Raw genomic sequence first — 22,088 nt, forward strand, 5'->3', positions numbered from 1 at the left:
ATTATGGATAATCAACATTCATGTTTAGGTAATGAATTTTGATGCCTTATGCATAGCTTATTGTAGAGGTATCATAGCACGCATTCATGAAAGCATATCAAGTGGCTAAGTGAAATTACCGTTACTCGCCATTTTTGGTACAGGGCTTCATTAGGACCTGCTGAATAATGGTAGGGTAGGAGCTACCGGCATAAATATTCATATATGTGTGATTGGGAACCCCATGGCGTTTGTACAACAAAAACTCAATGTTATATTACCTTATTAATTATTTGTGGGCTATGAGGCAACGCCCCGCCCCACACCCTTATATGAAATTCTTGCTGGGGGCTCCTAGTCTAATATCGTTTAGTAGGTCCTACGGAAGCTCTGTACCAAAAATGGTGCTTTTATCTGGCAATTAACGATAATCGATAAATTTGACGCCAAGCCACCTGACTAATTAGATTGTTGATTGGCAGAGAAACAAGAAAGCCCAGTATGTTCAGACCATTCTACATATATCTCAGTTATCTTCCCAACAGAAAGTGATGAAATAATACACACAGATGATGAAAATAAACAGTTTTCTCTTCTGTTTGAAAGGGGCAGCATTTATAATGATTTTGCTATCAAATTTTAAGGTTGAAATATTATTGACCATCCCTCTTGAAGTGTTATTTTAAATAAACAACATTGATATTTCTCAGGCAATGGGATTCCAAAATTTAGGATGTGATAAAGTGATAATTAACATAGATACACATTTGTAACAGACAGATAATTGATTCTGCTTGTAAGTATCGGCTTGCATGGTGATGTAGATATACAGTAGGCTTGCAGATGCACCACGTGAGAGAGAGGGAGGATTGAGAAGTCCTGAAAAGGACTCTTGGTAATTTCGAACAGGTTGACTATCCGTCATCAGGAGACTGATATTCAACCTGTTCAAACGTCGAGCCACTCCCGCCACCCATCCTCTCTAATCGGCGCTATAGTTCTCCTTAGAACAAAAGCTAAGAAAGATAACCAACAGTCTTTTTCAAGACTACACAAACAGTCCTTTTCAGGACTACATACCCTCGAGAAAGATTACCAAGAGTCCTTTTCAGGACTCCTCAATCCTCCCTCTCTCTCTCTCTCACATGGTGCATCCGCAAGCCTACTGTATAGATAATTGATTGTTTTAAGACAATTCATTTTGGAACTATTTGTAGTTACTGGGTTTATGAATTATTTGTGGTTTTGAGCTGTGCCCATCATTTTTTGTTTGTACACACATCAACATATGGCTGGATACATCTTATTCTGAATCAAATGTGAGATAAATGTAGGGTATCTTTACTTGTTTGAAATACTGATCTAAGCTCTGCTGAAAGAATCTACTGTCCTCTCCTGCTTGGATTTCAGCTTCATAAATCACACCTGAAACAGCAAAACAATATCAATTAGGTCATTCACCCATGGACAATCAACGTTATCAACTTATCCTTGAAGTCAAATGATTTCCTGCAATAATTACACAATCAGTAAGGAGCATATTGGATAATGATGAAAAGAAAAAACTTCATAATATGAGGTATGATTAAAGCAATGTATAGATCAATGATCAATCAAGCACTGCATACAGAGTTCATTATTATGCTGCATTGGTACAGTATATACACTTAGTTCTAAGAAACTAATTAATTTTGTACAGGCGAAACTGTCCTTTCATCATTATCATTATGTTCTCAACAACATCATCATCACCATCGTCTGCCACCACTACTACAACTACTATCACCACTATCACTATTACCATCACAATCACAATCATCACCAAAGCATCACAGATTTGTCATACCACAGAAAAAACTTCTCCATTCAAATTTTACTTTTAATAGATTTTGAAAATTATCCAAAGAGCCAAATTTGTGAGAAACATTACCTTGACTTGTGCCAAGAAGGATTTCAGAAGTTGAAGTATCACTAGTGTTTGACTTGTTCCAGCCTACTGAATCAATCAAATGACCCTGCAAGGAAAATATCAAAGGAAATACCAAAAATTCAATATAAAAAATTTCAGTATTTTATGACAAAAAGGTATAGGTAGAATATGAAGAACAAAATGAACAGTGCCTCCTTGAAGATAGCTAAATAAAACTATCATTTGGAACATCAATAATGCCTTCAATAATGGGACCTTTCCAATTTTGAAGATGAGGCAAACAATTCAAATGAACAACATAAAAGATAATTTCTCTATGTAAAAACATAATATGGTTTAGCTGTAGACTTCAGATTTGCTTTTTCGCGGAAAAATTATTTACATGTGCATTTCTCATACACTTATTTGAATTTTTTTTCTTCTTTTTTTCCCCCTGAGAGTAAGTTTCTTTCCAGAATATCTTCTCACTCTTTACCAATCTTTAATGTTAGTTTTGAGTATCAAAGTACTGCAAGATAGAAATATAATAATAATAATAATAAAAATAATAACAGTGGGTTCTTGTATAACACTCATGTCTGTCAAAACTTGACACTCCTGGCACTCCACACCAAATTATGCCCTCTACTTTTGTTGTGAAGAAACACGAAGGAGTGCAAGTCTGTATTAAATACCTTGAACTTGGCAAGGTTCTTGCATTTCTTGCTATTCCTAGACAGATAGAAGACCTCTTGCGCTTCAGTGCTGATCAATAGATGGCGCCCTGTAGGGTCTAGGAACAGACGATGGACCGGGTCGTCCCCTACCTTGACCTCTGTGGAGTTAAAGCATCAAAGTGTGATATGGTTCTACTGATTTACAATCAAATGAGCAATTTCTTACAGTGTCTTAGTTTTGTACGCATTGCATCTCATACATGATACTGTACTGAAGAGGGGAGCGTAAAGATTAGCTTGAGTCCTGGTAATGATAGAAAATAAATTCTCACAGAATCCAACAAAACTTACACTGAATGTTCAAGATTACAAATATATGACATGTACCAAACGATTTTGGTAGAATATGTATAGGGGCTGAGTAATGGGCATAGAAAGATAAGGATAAGTAGGCCCGACATAATGTGCTTTATAACATAAGTCACTATGTGAAAATGAGAGTTGTGGTTTTTATTAAAGATGATTTCCAGTAAGTTTTTGTCAGGTTCTTTTCACTTTACTGGTTCAAATGAATGTACGCAAGATAAACAATCCAGAATGAATAGCCATGTTCTCTCGAGATACGATGCACATATCCGAGCTCAAGATTAGCTTTAATCTAGACCAGTACAATACTGTTCAAGGAAAGATGGTGCTCTTGGTAGCCTACAAACCTTGTTACAGGCTTGTCCTAAACAGATCCCTAGCAAAATTAATTAATGAATGGATTTGAATTGTTTTTTGATTGTTAAATACATTAGTCCATCAATAAATTTGCAGGAAATAAGCAGTCACATATATGATTGAAAAAGTGAAAAAATTGGCATTGAGAGTGATTTAGCTCTAAAAGAAAAAACAGAGTTTCATTACAGAAAACAAACAAGCAAACAAACAAAGCAATGAAATATGTAATGAGCAATTAAATTAAAGCTCTTGAGAGCTGTTTATTCTTCTTTAAAACTACAAGTACAAACATAAAATAGAAGAAAACAAACAAACAAACACACAACCTGGTACATAAGAAGAGTATTTATTACTGAAGATAAAGCTTACCATCAGGTTGCTCTGGGTGTTCTCTATCAATCCTGAGTATCGAATGATCTTTCATGGCAATGATCAGGATATTATTGTTTACCACCATGTGAGTTATCGGTTTAGGAGGCCTAGAGATAAACAAGATTGGTCGGGGGAGTCAAACAAATTTGCCATAATTATACAGAGTATGATATGTACATGTAATTTCTAATACTAATGTAATAGGAAATAGTCCTGACATTGCACATAAAAGGGATAAAATGACCCCCTCCCCCCAAAACCCCGAAAAGCTGGTTAATTTTTGTAATCACTTTGGAGAGGAAAAGGAAAACTGCAGTCAAAACTAACGGAGCACTATTCCAAAGAAAAACATTTCTTTTACTTTCTTATTAAATGCCCATTTGTTTTTGGTTAAAGTTTGTTCCTTGTTATTCTTTGTTTGCAAACGTGTCAATATCTCATCAGAACATTTCCGATCTGATACAATTTTACTAAACCCCTCCTGCAGATGGGAAAACTTTCTGTATGATATTTCATTATCAATGATCCAAGTGTTATTGTCAGCCATAAGATTTTTTGAATAAAAGTTGAAGATTATGAATATCCTTAACAGAATAAGAAATTATACAGAATTAAATGTTTGTAATGCAATTTGGAAAATAATATTTAAAAGTTGGCTGATAAACATCTGACATACATTATCACAATCTTTAAACAAAATTATAGAAAGTTTCTTACGTAAAGCTTATCCTATTCCTTGAGAAAATGCGAACATCTTCCTCCAGAGAAGCCGAGACATAACCAGATGAGATCTAGATAAAAGCGAGTAGGGGAAAAATAGTAAAATGCATATTTTTTTAACGCCTGTAAACATTCCATAGACTGAGAAATCTTAGAGATAAATATGTAATGTAACTGTATAGGTAACTGAATAACTGAATTTCAAGTCTAAAGAAAAAAGCAGATACAAAATACAATTTTGGGGGAATCATTTCTCAAATATCTGTATAAGTTATAACCTTTCTTTATTTGATTTGATAGGTCTTTGAATGGATGTACATGTGTATGTGGCAGCTATCTTAGAAAATTTCATATATCAGATGCATATCTAATACTACAAGATCCTACCCCTTTTATATTAAGAAATATCATATTTTGACCAAGGCCTAGAAAACAAGTAACTTTGCCTTGAATACCTGACGATGCCAAGCCTGTCTCAGGGGGGTGCTTCACAAAGATCCTAAGTCGAACTTAACTCTAAGTTGGACTTAAAAATTATGGAGAGCCATTTGTAGCCTTAAAATTAAATATATTCAAAAGCAAAAATTCAAGTATTTTAGACTTTTCATAAATTCCACATCAAGAACATGAAGTCTCCCATGATAATAGAAAATATGAATGATTTGAATCAACATTTTGTCTTTTGAAATAAATTTTACAAAATATTTTCAAAAATGCTAACAGCTTTTTTAAAACTAAGCTTGTAAAACTTGCAATGTAATTTAGCTTTCGGGTTATCCATAATTGTTTAGTTCAACTTAGAGAGATAAGTTCAACTTAGGATCTTTGTGAAACACCCCCTGTACATGTAAGTCTTACTCACCGGAGCAGACTCCCTTGGTTGAGGATGAGGAACGCTGGACGCAGCCCGGGCAGTAGCCTGCTCGTACTGATCAAATAGAGATGACATGATGGCACGTCAAACCAAGTTTACAACTGCAAATAAAATCAAAAGAGAGATGCAATATTTAAATTGAGGTTTCCTAGCTTGCTGCAAACTCCTGAACTGTTTGACCCGTTACTTTCTGGAACATGGTGATACCTGTATCAAATCAATGGGGAAAATGAGAGTTCAGTAGCCAAGGGGTTAATTTCAGCACAAATAGCATAGAGTTCAATGTGTGCAGATTCATACACTGAGCTCCACTAACCAATGTCTGAACTAATTTTCAAAATCTGGTTGGGATAAGCACTGCAAATTTTCTAGGAAGTTGTAATTTTTCTGTTGCCCAAAGACTTAAACTGATATGTCCTGGAATTCTGACAATCTGATGGCTTGTAGAAGAACCTCGAACTTTGAAATGATATTCCTTTTCACTTCCAGTAGCTCCTAGAATCTATAATGGGATGATGATACTGCATGCTGTGCATTGGACGCCGTCAGTGTAAGGTGCCACGGTGAAGTAAATAATTGCATTTTCACAAATGCACAATAACATTATAATATGAGCATGCACCATGCAGGTAAAAAGTGCCTTTTTGTTTATAGCATATGGAACCTAACAGGAGGCGGCAGCAGGCTGGCAAGCACTTGAATCTCTGAAGGAAAATTTGCAACTCTGCCAAAAAAGAAATTTAAAAAATCAGCCACCAAAAAATCTGTTTGTATCAAGAATGACAAAAGTCCTGATTTTGTGCGTGCAGGACATACAGATAGGTGTCTACTTTAATAGAGACTCTAAATATGACCAGAGTGCCCATATCTGCAATTACACATAACTAGTTCCCAGTTCTAACATAACAAAACATGCAGCAAACATTAAATCTTAATATCTAATTTAGTACATATCCATGGAAACAACAAGTAAAAACTAATTCAGGAGAAAATCTCATACAAGTAATTTTATTCACAGGGCTCTAGATGCAATCTTTCACGTAAATAATCCTGAACTGCGTGTAAAGTGAGTGAGTGTGCAGACATGGAAACCTTTGTTTTTTGCAATGTCAAATTAACCAATGCCATGCAAGTCATCCCAATTAAGTTTGAACCACTTACAATGTAAAACAGGATGGAAAAATAAAAGAGGGACAAATAAGCAAAGCTTCCAGTCTCTACAACGAAGTATACCCAAGTAAGTAAGTAAATTGGCACACTGCCTTTCGAAAATGACATTGTTCTTACTAATTTGTTGTAACAAATTTGATGAGATTTTTTACACACGACATCGCAACTCACTATCTAGAAATTAGAATACGGAAGATGAAATACACGGTCAATAGCCAGGGGAATGTGATAGAAAATTCTAATCAATTTCGGGTGAAGTGTTAGGTGCACAGACATAGCTCAATCATACATGTTAAAGCTTAACTAAGACCCAAATAGACTACATGTCATAAGTGTTACAAGATTGATAGGAGTGACACAATTTTTAACATGTGGGACTGCAAGTCAGTCAAATCAGTCGATTCAATTATTGTTAAAGTAAAATTCTGTTAAATTGAGATTTCTTTTAGCTAGAAATCAGTGATTCATGATATCACAGTGATTTAAATAATTTAAAAAATAATTAAGGTGCACATACCTGGGTTTTCATCAACCCACTGTGCCACAAATGGATTTCTAGTGAAAAAATTCACGCCCTCTCTGTTTTCCGCCCTGGTTCAAATACTTAGACGAGACGAGTGCACGGGTTTTCTGATTGAAGTGCTGCCAAAAGTCACGGAAATGGCTATGTCGTATGAGGTAATGCCCTGTATTTCCGAATGCATTTCATACCTTGTTTTCTAATTCTATTCTAATCTTTTTGAAAAGTGTGATTTTATGCTGGGTATCGTTGTTAAAATTAATTTAGATGTCAGTCAGCTGTAGCATCGCCTGCGATCAGACAGCGGTAACTTACGGAGCTCTGGCGGCGTGGAGATCCTTGGCGCATGGCCTCCGCCGAGCGAACCTGTATGTAGATCTGGCATGGCATGCACGCGAATATTATTATCGTCGGGCTCGTAGGATGGCATTGAGGTAGACGGATTAATTTGGTCTTCTTCTTCTTCTTCAAGATAATCTGCCTCCTTCAATACTGAAGATTCTATAATATGCAACGAATATACGACCACCTCATAATTATTCATGCTCTTAAAATTAAATGAATCAATGTTGATCATTTAGACTAGAGTCTAGGCCTAGTAGATATGGGTTTGGATAATTGGATTAAGTGACTCTCACACTCTGCCGTGTAGGCCTACCGTGTGCCACCGTGCGCGAAAATGTCTGCGGACGGTGGAGAACGGCGAGGGCACACGGTGGTTCGTTATCAAAGCGGGCAACACGTTAATAGGGCGTTGGCGCTTATTTACACCCGGTGGGACCCGGCGAAAGTTTTGGGCATGTTCAAAACTTTGGCCGGCTGGCACCGGCCGCAAGTAAGCGGCAAGAGGATGGTGTTGAACGGAATGAGGACGGTATGAATACGTTATGAAAACGGTCACACTGTATGAACACGTTCACAACACGCTCATAACCTGTTACAGAACGGTGATGAAAAATGGAGAGCGGACTGACCGTTGCCGTTCAAATCGGGGTATTTATGGCAGTCGTGTCATGACGTCAGCAGTCCGGGGACTCGCTCACAGGACGCTCCGAGCGGTGAGGGGACGCTAAGTGACTGGTAGGTGGCTGCTACAAACCCGGTGAACACGTTCGAGACCCGGTATGGGCCCGGTATGGAAACGGCCAAAATTTTCAACAAAAGTCAATCTGGGCGGTGAAGACGGTAGAAGCACGTTCAACACCCGCTATGCGCCCGGTGAGAACGGTCAGAAGATGGCAACGAAACGGTGAAAAGATTAATTTTATGAATTTTTTTTTGCGGCCGGGGACAAGTTTGCTCAAAACCCAACGTTCTGTACTCTGTTTTTTTAATAGCCCGGCAGGTGGACGGTAGGCCTACACGGCAGAGTGTGAGAGCTCCATTAGGGTTGGATTGCATCTAGACCGATTTTTCTGTCTCTTTCGTTCGTTAGCCTCTGATTTGTGTAGGGTCGTTTAGAGAGGAGCCGACCCTACCCAAATCAGAGGCTAATGAACGAAAGAGACAGAAAATTCGGTCTAGGTTGCATCTTGCCTTGGGCTTCACTTCTTGGATCAAACTTCAAAGTTTGTAAACGCCATGAATATTCTAATTCTTTGAAGGCTTTCTAAGTTCTAGATAGAATCTACATAACTCATAAGATCTAATTGAGCCTTTGCATTTCTTCTTGAAAATTTGTGTGAACTGTGAATCATAGGATAATTGGATATTAAATCTTTATTTTGTGTGTGGGTGACTGTATGGCTGATGTGGATTTTACCCTGTTATTTTTGTTTAAAGGTAATACAAAGTTTTGGTATGGGGTCATGAATTTGATTCAAATGAACTGATTGGAAGCATATAGCGATCCTACAATATTCAGTGATCGTTGTCGCGGTTCAAATCGAGTCTCAAGTTATGAAATTTTAAATAATAAACTCCTTATGTTGTATAGCTCCCTCTCAAGGTCAAGATATTAATTGAGCCAATAAACCAAGTTTCTTGACTAAAATCGACCGATTGACTATTTCCGTTTAGAAATTATATATCACATCTACATATTCTGAGATGTTCATGGCCGCAGCTGCAATTGTATGACCATAATCGCTATTTGAAATTTATCAAAATTTACCGGGAGCACCGGTAAATTTTAATATTTAATTTTACTCAAAAGCAAAAGTGCTTTAGGGGTTAAATTTTCTAGTGCTTATGCATGTAATACATCCACAGGGGCGTCTACATGTAAATATATCACAATTGTAAAGAATCACTATCCATCTAATTTTTAAAATTCCCGAAAACTTTACATTAGATTTTGATAACAAATTAACAAAAAAATTGATAGATTATACTTCTAGTTCTACTTGTTTTTTCTCTCATTGAGCCGAAACATAATTCATCCTTCATCCATACAACGAAATAAAAAATATGTCTTCTCCTCCTCCTCCTCTTCCTCCTCCTCCTCCTCCTCCCCCTTTCTCCTCCTCCTCCTCCTCCACCTCCTCCTCCCTCTCCCCTCCTCTTTCTCCTCCTCCTCCTCTTCCTCTTCCTCCTCCTCCTCCTTCTCCTCCTCCTCCTCTTCCTCCTCCTCTTCTTCCTCCTCCACCTCTTCCTCCTCCTCCTCCTCCTCCTCCTCCTCCTCCTCTTACTCCTTCTCATCCTCCTCATCCTCCTCCTCCTCCTCCTCCTCCTACTCCTTCTCATCCTCCTCATCCCACTTCCTCCTCCTCCCACTTCCCTCCCCCTCCTCCCACTTCCCTCCCCCTCCTCCCACCCCCTCCTCCCTCCTCCCACCTTCCTCCTCCCTCCTCCCTCCCCCTTTCTCCTCCTCCTCCTCCACCTCCTCCTCCCTCTCCCCTCCTCTTTCTCCTCCTCCTCCTCTTCCTCTTCTCCTCCTCCTCCTCCTCCTCCTCCTCCTCTTCCTCCTCCTCCTCTTCCTCCTCCTCCACCTCTTCTTCCTCCTCCTCCTCCTCCTCCTCCACCTCTTCTTCCTCCTCCTCCTCCTCCTCTTCCTACTCCTTCTCATCCTCCTCATCCCACTCCCTCCTCCTCCCACTTCCCTCCCCCTCCTCCCACTTCCCTCCCCCTCCTCCCACCCCCTCCTCCCTCCCCCTTTCTCCTCCTCCTCCTCCACCTCCTCCTCCCTCTCCCCTCCTCTTTCTCCTCCTCCTCCTCTTCCTCTTCCTCTTCCTCCTCCTCCTCCTCCTCTTCCTCCTCCTCCCCCTTTTTCCTCCTCCTCCTCCACCTCCTCCTCCCTCTCCCCTCCTCTTTCTCCTCCTCTTCCTCTTCCTCCTCCTCCTCCTCCTCCTCCTCCTCCTCTTCCTCCTCCTCCTCCTCTTCCTCTTCCTCCACCTCTTCTTCCTCCTCCTCCTCCTCCTCCTCCTCCTCTTCCTCCTCCTCCTCTTCCTCCTCCTCCACCTCTTCTTCCTCCTCCTCCTCCTCCTCCTCCTCCTCCTCCTCCTCCTCCTCCTCCTCCTCTTCCTCCTCCTCTTCCTCCTCCTCCTCCTCCTACTCCTTCTCATCCTCCTCATCCCACTCCCTCCTCCTCCCACTTCCCTCCCCCTCCTCCCACTTCCCTCCCCCTCCTCCCACCCCCTCCTCCCTCCTCCCTCCTTCCTCCTCCCTCCTCCCTCCTCCCTCCCTCCTCCTCCTCTTCCTCCTCCTCCTCCTCCTCCTCCTCCTCCTCCTCCTCCTCTTTTTGTTTTTCTTCTACTTCCTTTTCTCATTATTTATGTATATTTTCTAATCTAAGTTGACAAATCCTACACAATATAATGACAGTAAAATAAACAGATTGTCTATTGCTGACAGCCTTAATTAAAGGATCTGCAATTTGATATGATGCAATTCAGTTGTTAGCATCAGTTCATTAGTATACATATTTTTTTGTTTAAAGTCTCTTATTGGTAAAGTCTGTTGTAATTGTAACAATTTTAAGGAATTGAAAATAGGCCTGTATTTTATTTATGGCTATATATTTCTCTGTGTAGGAACAAATCTTGAAGGAGAAGAAGCAGCTTCACATGTCAGTGTTTGCACAGTGTATATCACCAGATGGCAAGTACTTACTAGCTGGTAACAACTATGGAACAATTGCTGTCTTCAGGTGGGTTGGTTTTCAGAATATTGAAGAAATACATTGTGTATGTTGAAACTAATGATACTTACTACGGACTCTCCTTAACGTAGGATTTTTAAAGCCTATACATTCAGTTCCAAATGCAATTCTTCTTGTTCAGTTTAGCAGATGAATGGTTGCAACTTGCAAAAACTTCTTACCATTATGAAGTCATACAAGTAAAGTGTCGAAAAGTATTTTGATCTGGGCAAACATAAAAAAGTTGGTGGTAGTAAAAAAAATTAAGAAAAATTGCAATTTTAACTTTATTTGTCATACACAGCAACACATCATGTTTTTACCATACTCATTTCCCCCAATAGACTGTTGTGTTATGAAAACCGTTAGGAAAACGCAAAATTTGATTTTGATTTCCAATCATAAATATCTTGGTAATCAGACAGATGAGATGATCGGCTTGTAAAAGTCATACAATTGTCATTGTAGCATGAGCTAATTTATGGATTTTGTTTCAGAATCTGATGCAAAGTTACTCAATCCCTTTAAGTATCACATTTTTACATTAGGGGCTTTTAAATATTTATGTTTCATAATATATATTACCTATTAATAAACTGATGTTCTTTCTGTATTTTTGTTTATCTAGTATGCGTAATGCACTGGCTTCAGATGCAAATGAGAACAGCAGAAAACCCATCTTCACATTCAAAGGTAATTCCATGTTCAATCTTGCAATTTATCTGTAATTCTGTGTTTAGAATGATAAAGCAAATCATTGACAAATGAGGAAATTATAAGGATGTAATGTATTTTGTGGTTGAAATTCCATAAGAGATGAAGAGTTGCTACAATAAAAATGTCTATTTTCAAATTTTGAATTCTATAAATATGCTTTAACAAAGGCAGCTACATCTATAATTTGTTCATGATATGTTGGTGACAGTGTGTTTTAATTGGACATCTTTTGAATTAATGTTTATGATATAACATGTTAGGAGGAAATATCAAGTAATACTAATTACATCAATTTTCATGAAATTCTGTCTTTCTTTTCTTCTTCAGCCTTTGATGGTGCTATTTTTGCTCTGTTGTCAACAGAAAACTTTTTGATTTGGTAAGAACTTGGAGTACTAACAGAACAAATCAATGTGGGAAAAACAGGTTATAAAAATGAATTATAACAAAACATAATTCTGAACCTCACCAATCATGTATAGCAAACCAAAATTTCCTTGAAATAAGATCAAATGCTTCTGTGTAATTTGGAATAGATTGTACAACAATTGCATCTGTGACAATGCTCCTTTTCAATTTCCTACTCTAAACAAATTCTTAATTTCAAACCAGGACTCAGCACTAAACCTAACCCTAAACCTAACAAAAACCCAATTGCAACTCTAACCCTTTGATGGAATATAGGCTCATTTAGATATGAAGTGGTGAACTGCAGCAGGTCCAACTAACCTCTTTGTTATAAGATCATACAAATGCGAAGTGCATTTCATTTACATCATTAAAAAAACAAAATCCACATTTGTTTACTATGGAATTTCTGAATGATGCTTAAGCCTGGAGCAAATACGGTAGATACAAAAGTCAGGTCACCTTTAGAAAACATAACTATGATCGGGGGGGTGTACTGGGTAGAAGTTTGTGATACCCATAATAGGTCTATGGATTTGTCCTGTAGCTGTTCCTTGAAGCCAGTGATTGATCAATCTCAGCTAGGCTTAAGTTGCTATCAATTTTGTGTCAAAATTTGTTTCTGTGCCTGCAAACTATGACAGACAAAACACGCTAAAAGTGCATGATTGGTTGCCATGGCAGCGTGAGAAATTCAATCAGAAGAATGTAATTTTGTAGGAACTCCTATCAGATCTGCTAAAATAGAAACCAATGCCCCTTATTAATGTAAATTCTAGAAGTAAATGTTAATATTTTTAAATTTTGCAGTTAAAAAAGCTATATTTCTGGTATTATAGATTAGATCACTTATTATTTCTGACAGTAATCACATTTTCCTTAATTTTTCTGTGTCCTTATCTCTCGCTTCTTTCTTCAGTCTCTTTTATCTCTCTTTCCCTCTCATCATCTTCCCTCTTCTCTTTCTTTATTTCTTTCTATTCCTCCTTCTTTATATGTGTTTGTGTGGTTGCTGTTAGTACAATGTAAAGATAGTTGAAAGTAAAACCCTCAACATTTATCATTTTGTTTCATCCCCCTCCCCCCCCCCCCTCCCCCCTCCGTTCTCTCTTTAAAGTGGTGGAAGTGGAGATATCAAAGCTTGGAAGTGGAAGGACATTCAACAGAAGGTCAGAGATTCAAGCCTCATCTAGTCTATCTTTCATTGCCTGTATAATCATGAAATTTTCATTTAACATTTTGTAAAGCTATGGTCAATATTTTGTGTTGATGAGGTCTTAAGTGCTTTCAATTTTTGTTTCAGTTTTTCATAGATTTGAGGTAGTTTCTTAAATGTTAATGACTATATCACCTACAATAAGTCATAATTAAGAATATTATAAACCCTCATAACCAAATCACTTATTGAATATACATATCATTTCTTTTTCAAGCTATTCCTTAAGAAATAGATTAATCACAACTTTTTGTTGTGATTGATGTCAATCAAAACTGTGTTTATAAGATATAGGGGACTGCACACTTGCTATTGATAAGAGGACTTGCGATTGATTCAGATCAATCGCAACTCTTTGTAAGACGGGGCCCAAAAGTTATATTTACCCTGGTTTTCAGGAAAGCAATGTACGATTCTTGCAGCATGATTTGAATCACTCTGTTCAACGTTGATTGTAATGTTTTGATCTGTTGTATCTATATTGCAGGCACCTAGGGTAGCCTGGTCACTGTCTGTGCCCCACTCTGCTAACTTTGGAGCGGTGGAAACAAACGGCCTTGCTTACAGCCGTCAGGTGAGAACATCTATTAAAGCCCCACTGCACTACTTGTAGCTACTTGCTCCCTCTATATAGAAAACAATGCCTAAGCGGTGCCCGTTGGTCCCCCATGATCCTCTTTTTCTTATCTTAATTGAGAGGTGATTTGATGAGATAACCACCTGTCAGTGAGATTGCAGGTTGGTCTAATCCCTCCTGGCTAAACTAGTGCAGACGGGCTTTAAAACATTTTCCCTTCACACTGTTTAAGCCTTGTTCACATGTACTGCAAGGAATGCCGAGTGAACAGTATTTTCATCTCAGTATCTCTTAATTTTACAGATAATACACTTAGGACTATGTTGTACCTCACTTGCCATTCACTTGACGGGTACATGTGAAATACAAACAAACAAAACGAATAAACAAAAATAAAAAGATGAAATGAATGAAAATACATCTTGACTTTTTTTTGTAACTTCCTAATGCCCACCAAATGTAATTTCATTCTTTTGATATTAATCTAATCTGTTAATTTTATGAACAGGACACCACTCTGTATTGAACACAAGGACATAATATTTAATATGTTTTTATTTCATGTATGAATTTTAATGCTTTATTTAATGAATAACTTTCATGAACAGGACAACACTCTATACTCAGGTGGAGGTGACAGTGAATTACATGTGTGGGACTTAGAGTCCGGTACATGTAAGGTAAGCATTTGATTTTCATGTACTTCTACTCTTGTTTCTCCTTCTCCTTCCTTATTTATAGTTTCCTCATATATTGCTCTGTCTTTACCACTCTTGGTCTGTCTGTCTCTTTTATCAATCCTAAATAAATGTACCAGCTGCCTTGAATCTTGATTGCATTTATGGAGTTTAACCACAGTTTACTACAAATAAATATGTTATTTGTAAATGAAATAACAAGAGGCCTATAAATTGTGCATCATCTATGTGTACTTGACAATCTATATGTGGTTGTAGTATTACTGATATATAAGATGAATTAAAATGCATTAGTTTGTTGTTTTCAAATGCCTCTTTAAAGGAGGAAATGTTTTTCTAAATTTTTAATCTTTTTACTTGTGCAACATTCTTATGCAGATGTGAATTAATAATTTCAATTGTGAGTTTATAATTTGAAGTTGTAAAATTCCTCTGTAAAGGAGAAAATGAATTCTAAATATATACTCTTTATATCTGTGAAAGTGTACTCGTATAAGATGTGAATTAATATGCACTTGTTCTTAGTTTTCAAATGCCTCGATAAAAGAAAAAAAATTGTTTGTCTAAATATGAAATATTTTGTTTATAACTTTTATTTTTGTGCAGCATTCTTATCCAGCATTCTTATTTTGATTGCGAAGTAATGATATTGAGTTGTCAAATGCCTCTTAAAAGGGGAAAATTAATTCTAAATATATATATACTTTTAGGTGCCAAATGCCTCTATAAAGGAGGAAACATTTTTCTAAATATGTACTGTTACTATTTTCATTTGTGTGCAGCATTCTTATACAGACCACACTGACTACATCCATGCTGTAGCATTGTTCAATACATCAGCACAGGTCGCATCAGGTTCAGAAGATGGAACAGTCAGGATATGGGGTGAGCAAAACATTCACATTTCCTTTTGTTACGTGTCGTTTATCCAAATATTCATGTTTCTGAAGATGTGTGATTCCGAAGGTTCGTTACATCAAAGGTTCATAATCTGAAGGTTTGTATTCTCGGAAATGAAATGTGGACCATAATTCTGAAAGTTCAAAATTCTAAAAGTGACAAAAATCCCTGTATTGTTTTTAGAAATTATGAACCTTTGGAATAATGAATCCTATTTTTTTTCTCCAGATTTATGAACCTTCGGACAAACGAACCTTCGGAAACCCGCAAGAAAAACGTTTAGAATAATAAACACCATTTCATTTTCAGAATTATGGCCCCTCTACTATGGAAAATTTGTATAACAGAATTATAAACCTTCAGAAACAAAGAGTGCCTCCCTTTTCTTTCTTCAAGATAGATCTATATGTATAGCAGGTATGTTACCATTGCCAGTATAACAGCAGACTTTTGATTATCAAGCCCAGGTTGTTGGCTTCTCTAAATAGATTAGATTTGGAAGAGAAGCTGAGGAAAACAAGACTGCCAATTTTAAACAAAATGGTTCTCCGAATAACAGTGACATCTGTCATAAAAATTATACAAAGGAAATTTATCACGCATTCCAAGAAAACACCAGCACTTCTACTCTGAGGCCCATATTAATGGATTTATATTTCTTGAGAATGGTATATATTAAAGCTTACATATAAAAGTATTCAACAGAGGCCCTAATTCAACCAGTTCACTTTCATTCTTGAGTTATGAAAAACACAAAAATCATCAAATTTATGAGGGTTATGCATATGGATTTCTTCTTGTGCTTCCTCAGATACAAGAACGTCAGGAGAACCTGTAGCCATACTGGAACCAAGCAAACATGAGGTGAGTCTGATATATGTAGAGGTGTCAGAGACGAGTGGTTAAGCACTTGACTTGAAATGCAAAGGTCGTGGGTTGATTCCTGACATGGCACTAATGTCCTTTGGCAAATAGTAATCTACATTTGCTACTCCATGCCAAGCAAAGAAATGGGGACCGGGTAGGATGACAAAAGCCTTTGTGTAAGTTATAGCCATATGCCTCACGGTCACCATGTGGTAGGAATACTACCGAGGGAATGGGGATGGTGCACATTGTGCGTGAATGAATCCAATGACCGGGAAAATTAATATCTGTAAAGCACTTAGAGATGGCATCTTGTATTTAGCGCTTTATAAATCCAGATTGTTATTATTAATAATTATATCCGTTTCTCATTAATTTCTTTGCTGTTTTGCCTATTTTGTTCTTTTAAACTGAAGTGAATGGAATAAAAGCTTTATGTATCCTGATATACATGTGAGAGTTTCAAATTTAAAAGGTACTAGAGAGCAATTGATAGGATTGTATGTGAAAAAACCACTCTCTATCCTTAAACAATATTAGCTTGAATTTTATCATTGTTTGACATATCAATATGAAGATGAGTAAAATGTATTACATGATTACCTTGTAATCATTAAATCTGTAATGTATGTGTTTTCATTGTCTTCCAGACTTTGCTGTTATTCAATAAGGATTGTGTAATGTGTGAACAGGACTATATTAGTTGATCTTTCTTTGTCTCTTCTTTGTCTCTTTCCTCTCTCTACCCCCCCCCTTTCTGTCTCTCTGTCTCTGTCTCTGTCTCTGTCTCTGTCTCCCTCTCCCTCTCTCTTTCTCCCCCTCTCTCTTTCTCCCCCTCTCTTCATGCAATCTGCAATTGATTTTTTTTGTGATAAACTTCTACACATAACTAAGAAATGAATATATTTTTGTAAATATTTTGCAGGAATGCATCAATAATCCAAGAGATAAATGGATAAGCTGTGTAGCAGTGGATCCCGCAGATGATTGGCTGGTGAGTTTTTATTACCTGGTACATATCAGACTTCTTGTGATGGTTGTTAATTTGCAAACAAGTTCCCCCAAAAGGTGTGTAGAGATGTGAGGCATTTGCAAGGCAGTTCAAATTGTAGGTATGGGGAATATGGTTACAACTTCAGGTTAAATAAAAATTGAAATGTAGCCCACCTCAGAAGTATCCTGAAAGGTTTATCACTATGATGTTGATTGTGGATTTGGTATTGATGGTGATGATGTTTTAGGGCATGGAGCTGGGGGTGATGATGGTGGTAGTAATTGTGATGATGATGATGATGATGATGATCGTGATGATGATGATGATAATGATAATGACAATGGTTATGTCAAAAATTGTGTTGGTAGATTTGGTGTGGCAGCATAGATGGAGGGTTATGATAAATGTGGTCATGATGGTTATAGCATAGACCCTACGACACATGTTCCTGATGTTTAACATAGATGTGTTTTTTCCTCCCCTAGATTTGTGGTGGTGGACCATCATTGAGTCTGTGGCATCTGAGATCTCTTTCTCCTACCACTGTCTTTGAGGCACCTAAATGTCAGCCACACGTTGTTCTCTACCATGATGATGCTGTAAGTCAAACACTCTTTTTCGATAATAGACTTGGAAGCCGGGGTAATAATATGATTGCAGGGCCCTCAGGGAGAACAGTAATACTAATGATGAGGCTACTCTGTCTATATAAAAATGATTATTGTTATTATATGGCTTATAACAAATATCGTAATCATTAACTATGATATAACTAATTGTATAGATGCTGAAATATTATCCATATATTGTCATCACATTCTTTTTTTATAATTTTGAGCTATATAGGAACCTTTTAATTTTGCCATTATATTTTTGTAATATCAGTGATGCCAGCTCTCATGCCATAGCCCGATTTTAGGCTGTGACAACTTCCCAAATTAGGCTTTTTCAGGCTTCATTTTGTGCAACACGTATGAGATTCCAAAATGTCTTAGTCTCTTTTTACACCATTCATTATGAGTTCAATTTTTTTTTAAATAGTATACTATAAACACATTCTCTGAGGTTTTATGTCAAATTCCTAAAGGCCTTAATTTACTTTCAAGGCAGGAAGTAATTTCCTTTTTTTCGTAACACATTGGAAGTGATTCTTGTATATTCTTGTAAACAAATATAATTTCAACTATATCACTTGTCAATTATTCATATCTGTTATAAACTTGTATCGACGCATCCCCTCATATTATTTTGGCTTCAATGTTAACCTGTTAAGTCTGAAACCAGAGATAACTTATTATGAAATCCTCTAAAAAACTAAACCAGAGATAACTTTTTATGAAATCCTCCTAAACTATACCAGACACAACTCATGATGAAGTCTTAAACTAAACCAGAGCTTAGTTATCATAAAATCCTCCAAAATGCATGTGAAATGAAAATAAATTTGAATGCACTGTTTTCAATGAATGTTCATTCCAATGCTGCAAAGCATCATTTCTGTGTAGAGTATATGATTCATGTGTGATGATGGTTTTTTGTTGAATTCAGGTAATCTCTGCAGGGACGTCTCCAAACATCTATCATTGGCATGTGAACGGTGATTCTAAACTAACCACACCATGTACAGCTATGGATGTCTACAGTGTAGTCATCAATACAGAGTCAGAGGCTAACAAGGTAAGGCTCTATCTCACCTCACTGCCAGGGTTCTGAGAAACATGGGACCCGTTTCACAAAGCCCTTTTTCAATGACAAATGACGAAAAATCAGTGACAAATCTGCTGATAACCAATCAAAAGCAAGGATTTCAGTAGACAGCAATAACCATCTGATTTGGGTCATTTCTTTAATAAAACTGACATTTGTTGTCATTCCCCAATACAGATGGCAACCCAGAGATCTCGTACCGTGGGGCAGGCTATGTACATATTTTCGTCCACGACATTTTCTCCCCGATTTTCTTTATTTAGATCTAATTTCCTGATTTCTAAATCAGATGTAAATTAGGTCGGTATGTCATTTGTCCTAATTACAGTTATCAAAATTTGATAACTCAATATTAAATGGATAATTTACGGACTTACTTATATGAATTATCCAATTTGTATCTCCGAACGTTCATGCACTCGGAACATAGGGCTATATGACCCGGCGGCCAAAATATTTCCGGGTCAACCTACCAAAACATAGCCAAATGGCCAATCAGAGCACTCGTTTCGTGGGAGTTCGTTGGTCAAGCTGGGCTTACTCCTACGTAGCTGAAAAAATGAATATTCATCAACTAACACCAAGACGTATAATGTTGACGACGAGACTTTCTCGGATTAATCATTAATTTAGGATCTAAATGAGCAAGCTATCGTAAGTCAAATAAGCTATATATATGTTATTTTTAATTTGTGTTATAATTGCAGCAGTTATGAGGATGTAAAGAGTGAAAATCTCGTTGCATATCTCATTCATCGCGGTCCGGTTGAACCGAACCATTTGTTCCGTACAGTGCCTCACAGAAAGAGGTCCCCAGACTTCAGTCTCTATAATCGGAGGTCTAGTGGAGCCAGACGTAGTCTCAGTGGAACAACCGACGATTAGAGAGACTGAAGCTTTCGGTCTAGGATTTCAGTGGCTTATAACAAAAACTGTCATTTGTCACTGATGACAAGTTTTGTGAAATGGGGCCCAGGATGAGCTCAGGAGTATTGAGAATACTGTGGTTTTATATTGTAAATGCATTGAAATGACCAACCTATCAATTTTTTTTGGATTGATTGTGATTGTCCCGCTATGTATCAAAGGTACACTAGAGTTCTTAGCACCATCTTATGAACAGTTGTGATTAATTGCAACCTATTTGCAATTGATATATATCGCAACTATTTACATAAGAGGTGGGGGACTGCAAACTTGTGATTGATTTTGATCAGCTTTTTTGATCAACTTTTTATAAGACAGGGCCCTGGTGATAACAGAAATATTTTTTTTCACACAATCTTATACAAGTTGCCGAATAACTTCTCTCCATATTCTACTCCTATGCTGGTTTTAATTTGATTTTACAAAGGAAGTCAGTCTTGAGGTCTATGTTTTCGTTTTGTAAAACATGATCTTAGACCCAGGGTCAGGTTTAACTGAATTGATAAAATACCGACCCACATGTTCATATGGTATTCATCATTAGTGATTATTATCATAACTCTCTAATGTATGTAATGGTTTCTCTTATCTTCCTTTATTCAGGTTCTGTGTTCATCAGGGGCGAGTTCTAAGATTGATGTCTACACAAACTTTGGTTACAAGGCTTTCTCTTTAGATTTCTGCTGATAATGACCATTCCTAACCTCTACCAAAACCATCAGTTCTCCTCATTTACATACTAGTACATTGAAATTCCACTGGCTGACATCAAGGATAATAATCTTGCAGCTTCTAATCACCGGTTGGCTATATCTATGTAGTAACTGTAAAATACAATAAGCCATTTTTAGAGATAGCACTTGTACAAGTGACCCTCAAATACCCACAGATCTTTTACACATGGAGACTTCCCACTTTGTGCATTTTAGAATAATAACTGTCAAAGTGATGGAGGTGCTTCATGAATACCTTTTGTTTTCCCTCCTTGAAAGAAGAGTTCCACCAGTGTATCATAGAATGTACCACCGGTGCATAAATGAATAATGATTACATAAGTTCATCCAACATTTGTCTTGATGGGTTTTACAGTTTTGTACAAACAACCCTTATCTTCCCATGTTTAGATAGTATCTCAGAAGTGGCTTTTTCTTCACATTATTTTTTATTGTGATTAATGATTCCAACCAAAAACAAACCAAAAACACTTTATCGTTGACAAGTTCTTTGTAGAAAAGTGTAAAATAATGTAACAACAGAAGATGGTGCTGAATACTGTGTCTGTGGTGTAACCAATGATTTTGTTTTTCTTGTATGATCTTTTGTACAGTACTCCAGTACCTACCATCAACCAGAATGGCTATGCATTGTCATCTTGATCGTACAGAACATACATTTTTTGTTGTTGCCCAATCAGATTTGTTCTGAATTCAATTATGGTTACAAAACCCCATTTCCATTTTCACCTATCTACTGAGCAGAGCAAGACATTGCAGATGTCACATCTGTAATTCCAGACTGTATCCTTTTCCTTAAGGAAAGTTTGAAAGGACTTGCCAAAGGTATTCCTTATGTACATAGACCCAAGTTTGTGAGGGGGTGAAACGTTGCATTTTGTAATAAAGTTAAAATAGAAACAAGAAACGGACCTTTCTCATGGCGTTTTTTTCTGATTGTGTGTATGTCTGTTGATGCAATAAAGGATCCCAAAAAAAAAGATGAAGACAAAACATGTCCAAGTATTGGGTCATTTGGGTGTAGCGATCCTAGTGGCTGAAATATTTGCAATTGGTTTTAATGGATGACAAAAATTGCAAGAGGTATATTCTATTTTTGCTTTCAATCTCTTATTTCTTTCCTTTTCTCTTTGTCATATACTTCATTGACAGCCTTTATCACTGTTGTTTTCAAGTTTCTTCTTCCTCCTGATGTTTTCTCTTGGTGTTTCTTTTTCTTGTATTTTTCTACTTGTCATTTTTGTCTTGTTTTCTGATATATTTTCTTCTTCTCTCTCTCTTCTTTTTTGTGTGTTAGTCCTTCAGTAACTGCTCTTCGCTG

At 37.1% G+C, this 22,088-nt stretch overlaps 2 protein-coding genes across 3 annotated transcripts in view; one reads left to right on the top strand and one right to left on the bottom strand.

The window, feature by feature from the left end:
- The window catches only part of LOC580372 (vacuolar protein sorting-associated protein 18 homolog), a 31,766-nt gene extending 24,745 nt beyond the window's left edge, over positions 1 to 7,021 (bottom strand). For both annotated transcript variants that reach the window (XM_030992049.1, XM_030992048.1), the window contains exons 1-7: positions 6,942 to 7,021; positions 5,243 to 5,355; positions 4,378 to 4,451; positions 3,658 to 3,767; positions 2,584 to 2,723; positions 1,910 to 1,994; positions 1,325 to 1,404 (exon numbers count right to left, since the gene is read on the bottom strand). In XM_030992049.1, coding sequence (XP_030847909.1) covers positions 1,325 to 1,404; positions 1,910 to 1,994; positions 2,584 to 2,723; positions 3,658 to 3,767; positions 4,378 to 4,451; positions 5,243 to 5,329 — 576 coding nt within the window. In that variant the 5' untranslated portion in view covers positions 5,330 to 5,355; positions 6,942 to 7,021. The remainder of the gene's footprint in view (positions 1 to 1,324; positions 1,405 to 1,909; positions 1,995 to 2,583; positions 2,724 to 3,657; positions 3,768 to 4,377; positions 4,452 to 5,242; positions 5,356 to 6,941) is intronic.
- Positions 7,022 to 7,028: 7 nt separating this feature from the next.
- LOC580431 (THO complex subunit 6 homolog) lies at positions 7,029 to 21,674 on the top strand. Its single transcript, XM_011680239.2, has 13 exons — positions 7,029 to 7,102; positions 10,916 to 11,031; positions 11,651 to 11,715; positions 12,067 to 12,118; positions 13,265 to 13,316; positions 13,851 to 13,937; positions 14,549 to 14,620; positions 15,421 to 15,523; positions 16,350 to 16,402; positions 17,331 to 17,399; positions 17,885 to 17,998; positions 18,948 to 19,076; positions 20,637 to 21,674. Exons 1-13 carry the CDS (start codon positions 7,085 to 7,087, stop codon positions 20,718 to 20,720), a joined length of 1,014 nt encoding a protein of 337 aa, XP_011678541.1. The 5' UTR covers positions 7,029 to 7,084; the 3' UTR covers positions 20,721 to 21,674.
- The last annotated feature ends 414 nt before the right edge of the window (positions 21,675 to 22,088 follow it).

The sequence above is a fragment of the Strongylocentrotus purpuratus genome, unplaced genomic scaffold (genome assembly GCF_000002235.5).
Source record: "Strongylocentrotus purpuratus isolate Spur 01 unplaced genomic scaffold, Spur_5.0 spur5_scaffold_2, whole genome shotgun sequence".
Taxonomy (NCBI): Eukaryota; Metazoa; Echinodermata; class Echinoidea; order Camarodonta; family Strongylocentrotidae; genus Strongylocentrotus; species Strongylocentrotus purpuratus.